General features: G+C 42.3%; 1 protein-coding gene across 1 annotated transcript; it reads left to right on the forward strand.

Annotated features, from left to right (window-relative positions):
• Positions 1-5,014: 5,014 nt before the first annotated feature.
• Positions 5,015-5,440, forward strand: LOC138903171 (uncharacterized). The gene has a single exon (XM_070191096.1). The coding sequence runs from the start codon at positions 5,015-5,017 to the stop codon at positions 5,438-5,440; it is 426 nt and encodes a 141-aa protein (XP_070047197.1).
• Positions 5,441-6,233: the final 793 nt, after the last annotated feature.

Raw genomic sequence — 6,233 nt, forward strand, 5'->3', positions numbered from 1 at the left:
TTTTAAGAAGAATGATGAACTGCTCTGTCTAAAGAAATCATACATCCCTTTGAGTTTCTTTACGAGCATTAAGGGCATAGCAAGTCATATCGTCTCCATCATGATAAACTAGCCATTACTTCTTTGGGATGGGTACATCGCCTGGTTTATGTGTTCATTGTATGCTTCTTGGGGTTGTTGATATTTCCAATGAAAGGAGGAAGGATTCATACTCGTTTAGCCATGGTCGCCAGGACCTTAATGGATGGTATCGAAGGAAAAACCTATACTATCATCCCAATGATCTTAGCTGAAATGTACCGCGCTCTAGATCGGTGCAAGTAGGGATTCAGCCACTTTGAGCGTTGTAATATATTGTTATAAGTCTGGTTGCTGGAACACTTTCATAGAGGCGAGTATCGTCAACAACTTCTGCGAAGGCCATTAAATGACTTCATAGCCAACCATTACCCAAAGAAAATGACATTTGTTCTAGACAAGTTTGCAAAGACTGGAAATGCTGTAAGTTGGGTGTGGTTCTTCAGCAATCTGATAGTCGATTGCATTGGATGTTCGAATAGTTTTCTAGTAGTGAGTTCATCAGTTGATCCAATGGGACTACTCACTTGATGCTGATCGGGCTGTGATGTATCCATCCTTACGCTCCTATAAGGGTAATGAGACAAGCCGAAAGAAAACAAGTCATACCTCGGGTTTCCAATATGGTCCAGTACAATGCATATTTCAAGGGAAATGTCATTCCGTTCAAATTTTCATGTGGAACCAAAAGATCATTGTGAAAGGGGAAACTATTGAGCCAGACAGGTACCACGCCAGTCATATGTACTACTATCAGTTATGTCTAGAAGACGATGTAGCAGGAGACATCAAGCCGGGAGTCAATCTGAAGGATAGGGTCATAGATGAAGTAGTTGCGGCACATGTTAAGTATAAGAGGCTGCGCAAAAGGGTGTTCGAGTCTGAAGCTAAACATCTGGAGCAACACAAAGTGAACATAGAGGCGATAAGGGAATGGAAAGAGATTGCCACCAAGTCAACAAAATGATTGGAATACTTGGAACAAGGACTGATGGAGCTGGAAGAGAAGATAAGAAAGAGACTCTCGGATTGTCAAGGCATGAACAACGATGAAGGAGGGAATCTAGCAAAAGCTTATTTACTGTTGGATATGCGCGACTTGGGAAACTTGATTGGTGGGGTCAAAAGAGCCAAACATGGAGAAGGTTTTCAGGGACCCAATAGATTAGGAGATAATGTTCTTTACTGCTTTCTAGCTTAGATTAGATTTCGATGTAATAAGGCTTGGCACTAATTTTCTCCAAGTCTATGTGTCATTTTTGCCTACCTCAGGCACAATGAGGTCCCCAAAATTAGGATGCAAATTATTGCATGACTTTGTGAAACATGTTTAAATATTGCGAACACTCTTTTATTTCACTTTACTAACTTGGTTACCTTTTGTTTTGTTTTATTTTTGATTATTCCCATTCCCAAAGGTTGGTTCGTGTATACTGGCATCATTGGCATACCACACTAGATCCAGAGGTCCTCCACCTTCTTCTCCACGTAGCGACCCGAAAGGCAAAAGTAAGGGAAAGGGAAAGATGGATGATTTAAGTATCAGGAAAGACAATGCTACTGTGGCAGAAAACGTTGAAACTTCCGATGGCAGAAGTACTCTGGGGCAGAATGAGCTGGTCTTACGTTTGGAGCAGAAAATCCTAGAACTACAGGGCGAGCTCGAGAAGGTCCGAAATCTGGCGAACCTATCCCTTACTTTCAATGTTCCCGACATCAACCAACAAAACCCCACTACCTAAAGCCAAGCACCACCACAAAACACACAAAACCAGAACCCACCACCAAATCCTCCTGCACCACACTAGTATCATAATCTCGCACCTCCCCGGAACCTTAACTCGCTACCAGTGCCAACCCCTCAACAACACCACCATCATCCAACTCAATACCCGCAAACCACTACTTATCACACCCCTCAAAATTCACCACAACCTACTCTCGATCTCCAAAACTTGACCAATGACCACCCGTATACCCAAGTTCTAGGAACTCATCAAAGCAATCCGATATATGTGGAAACCTTACCCCATACCCCATAACAAACCCTATACATACCCGAACCAACTAAGAAGGAACTGCTCATTAAAAACATGGCAGGGGAACTCAAGAAGCTCACAGGAAGAGTCTAGAGTGTTGAAGGTGGGAAAGGCGTTGAAGGTCTAAACTATGAGGACTTGTGCATTCAGCCGGATGTGTAACTGCCAGAGGGTTATAAACCTCCTAAGTTCGAAATGTTTGATGGTACTGGTGATCCGAAGGTGCATCGGAGAATATATTGCGACAAGCTTGTAGGAGTGGGTAAGAATGAACAAATCTTCATGAAACTATTCATGAGAAGCCTTATAGGGGACGCTTTGTCTTGGTACATCATTCAAAACCCAAGAAAGTGGGTTAATTGGGTGAGTATAGCATCAGATTTCATGGATAGATTCAGGTTCAACACGGAAAACACGTCAGACGTTTTCTACATTCAAAACCTCAAGAAGAAGCCGACAGAAACATTCCACGAGTATGCTACTTGTTGGAGATCAGAGGCCGCAAAGGTAAGGCCAGTACTTGAAGAAGAACAAATGAACAAGTTCTTTGTTAGAGCTCAAGATTCGCAGTATTATGAAAGGTTAATGGTCATCGAAAATCACAAGTTCTCCGACATCATCAAGTTAGGAGAAAGAATACAAAAAGGAATCAAGAACGGGATGGTAAATAATTTCAAGGCGCTGCAAGCCACGAATAAAGCCTTGCAATTAGGAGGCATCTCGATGAAGAAAGAAATGGGTGTCGTGATGGTAGCCCAGGGACCTAAGTCTCCCCTCACATACCAAAAACCTCCACCCACATATCAACCCTTGCCACCAAAATACCAATACTCTGCCACCACCTACCATACCCACAACACTCAACCTGCATATTACCATTCATCTCCACCCGCCCACCAAAACTACACAAAGCCACGTCTAAATTTTGATCGCATACCACCTAGACAATACATCCCAATTGCTGAACCCATAGCCCATCTATATAAGAGAGTGAACGTGATAGAAACTGATGAATAGTGGGATCAAGAAGGGTCCATTGGACTCATTCGAGAGGGATACACTCCTAAAATATCTCCAGTCACCCTCACGCCAGTTGTGGTACAAAGTCAGGTGCCATTTGAAGTTGGGATAGCTACGCCCTTCACGTTAATGGTAGGTCCCACACCATCTTACGAGTCTGATGCCATCCTATGGGATTATGTTGTGAAAGCAAGGAGAAAGGGAAAAACCAAAATGGAAGAAACAGGTGTCGCGCAAGGTATGACTAGAACTGGCAGAGTTTACACACCTGAGAATCTGGGAGGAACAAGCAAGGAAGATGCACATAAGTCGCCTGTTGTTGAGACTGGCACTGACGATCTCTGGAGAAAGATACAAGCAAGGGAGTACTCTGTTATTGACCACCTGAACAAGACTCCTGCTCAGATATCCATCTTATCACTGTTGCAAAACTTAGCTTTGATGAAGGTGTTAAGTGAAGCTTATGTAACCGCCGGCATCACTAGTGGATAGATGGCTAACATGGTTGGACAGGTACTGGAAAGCCACAAAATCACTTTCCATGAAGATGAGTTACCACCGGAAGGACTGAGTTACAACAGGGCGTTGCACATCATAGTGCAATTCGAGGATAAGTTCATCTCTAAGGTCTTGATAGATGAAGGTTCGAGCCTGAACATATGCCCACTTACCACTCTAAAGAAATTAGGTAAAGGCCTGTATAAGATACGAATGTGAAATATGAATGTGAAAGCGTTCGATGGATCTCAGAGAGCCACTATCGGAGAGATCAACCTCGATCTACAAATGGGTCCAACTTGGTTTGATGTTGAGTTCCAAGTGCTAGATATATCTGCTACTTACAATCTATTATTGGGATGGCCATGGAAACATGAAACCGGGGCAGTGGCTTTAACTTTGCACCAGGCTATGAAGTTTGAGTGGAATCATCAGGAGGTGATTATTCGTGGAGATGGAAGCAACCCCATATACACTAACCAGACTATTCCAATCATTGAAAACATGAGGAAGTTGGACGGAGAAACATATCACCGCATTGAACGAGTAAATACAATTGAAAAGGACCGACGGTGGAGCAAGAAGATAGAAAGCATATTGCTGTGGACAGGATATGAGCCAGGCAAGGGTATTGGCAAAAAGCTTCAGGGGATCACCAAACCCGTACAACCACAGTATCATGGCATGGCATGTGGACTCGGATATGAATACATATGGCAAGAATATCATGATTGGACTCCACCGTGGCGTTCCCCTTATTATCTGCTGGAACAACCTGTACCACCTTTGCACCAGACATTCCATTAGGCTGACATGATGTGGGGGTCTGAGGAGGATGAGGTTTTAGCCGGCATGAGAAAGCTGTTTCTAGATGAAGAAGACATAGATTGCAGTGCAATTGTTGAGGAGAAGGAGGAGAAAGACTTACTATTCAAACCATGGAAGAATGAGTTGTTCTCAAGAACTGGACCGATGCACTATCCCGGGCTCGTCGAATTCCTGGGTATCCTGGCAAATTAGCATGAATTATTTTCAAATAGTTTTGAGCATTTAAGACATTTTCAGTATTTTGTTTGAAATAATTACTCGAGCCATCGAGTTGTACTTGTTGACATTTTAAAAGTTTTTTAAGGCATTATTGCTTTTCATATTTATCATTATCTTTCTACATTCTTTTCAGCATAATTATTACATGTCCTAATAAACCTATGACTGTGATATGTAATGAGACAACGCAACATAAGGACAGTGATTCGGAAGATCTGGAAGATGATATAATACCTGAGGAAATCGTCAAAGAAGTAGAGAATTTTGAAAATAAACCAAAGTCTAATTTGGAGGAAACGGAAGTCGTTAACTTAGGGGATTCCGAAACAGTCATGGAAACACGTATAAGCATTCATCTATCACCATCAGAGAAAGAAGTGTATATCATATTCCTAAAAGAGTATATGGATATCTTTGCATGGTCCTACGATGATATGACTGGTTTAAGCGCATCCATAATAGTTCACAAGCTACCCATCAATCCTATGTGTCCACCAGTAAAGCAGAAGCTCAGAAAGTTCAAGCCAGATATGAGTTTGAAGATAAAAGAGGAGGTCACCGAGCAAATTAAAGCCAAGGTTCTCCAAGTGGTCGAATACCCGACCTGGTTAGCCAACATTGTGCCAGTTCCAAAGAAAGATGGGAAGGTTAGAGTATGCGTCGATTACCGAGATCTGAATAGAGCAAGTCCTAAGGATGATTTCTCGCTGCCTAATATACACATACTGATTGACAATTACGCCAAGTATGAACCCTAATCCTTCGTGGATTGCTTCGCAGGATTCCACCATATTTGGATGGATGAAGAGGATGCCGAAAAGATCGCCTTTATCACACCATGGGGAATATATTGTTACAAAATAATGTCGTTTGGTTTAAAGAATGCTGGGGGCACCCAGATGAGGACCATGTCAACTATCTTCCATGACATAATACACAAGGAAATAGAGGTGTACGTGGATGATGTTATCATCAAATCTAAAAGGAGTTCGGATCACATAACAGACCTGAAGAAATGTTTTGATTGGCTTCAAAAATACAACTTGAAGTTAAACCCTGCATAGTGTGCCTTCGGAGTTCCTGCTGGAAAATTGTTAGCTTTCATCGTCAGCCGCTGAGGTATTGAGCTAGACCTGTCAAAAATCAAAGTTATCCGGGAGCAACCACCTCTAAAGAATAAGAAAGATGTGATTAAGTTTCTAGGGCGCTTCAATTACATCAGTCGCTTTATAGCACAATCAATGGTGATATATGAGCCAATCTTCAGAATGCTGAGGAAAGATGCTGCAACAAACTAGACTGAAGAATGCCAGAAAGCCTTTGACAAAATCAAGGAGTATTTATCTAAACCACCCATGTTGGTCCAACCAGAACCAGGAAGACCTCTGTTGCTTTATCTGTCTGTGTTAGATGGGGCTTTTGGTTGCGTTCTAGGACAATATGATGAAACTGGAAGGAAGGAGCATGCGATATATTGTCTGAGCAAGAAGTTCACGCCTTACGATGCCCGGTACTCTTTGTTGGAATACACTTGTTGTGCGTTGACATGGA

Source organism: Nicotiana tomentosiformis, chromosome 12, assembly GCF_000390325.3.
Source record: "Nicotiana tomentosiformis chromosome 12, ASM39032v3, whole genome shotgun sequence".
Classification (NCBI taxonomy): domain Eukaryota; kingdom Viridiplantae; phylum Streptophyta; class Magnoliopsida; order Solanales; family Solanaceae; genus Nicotiana; species Nicotiana tomentosiformis.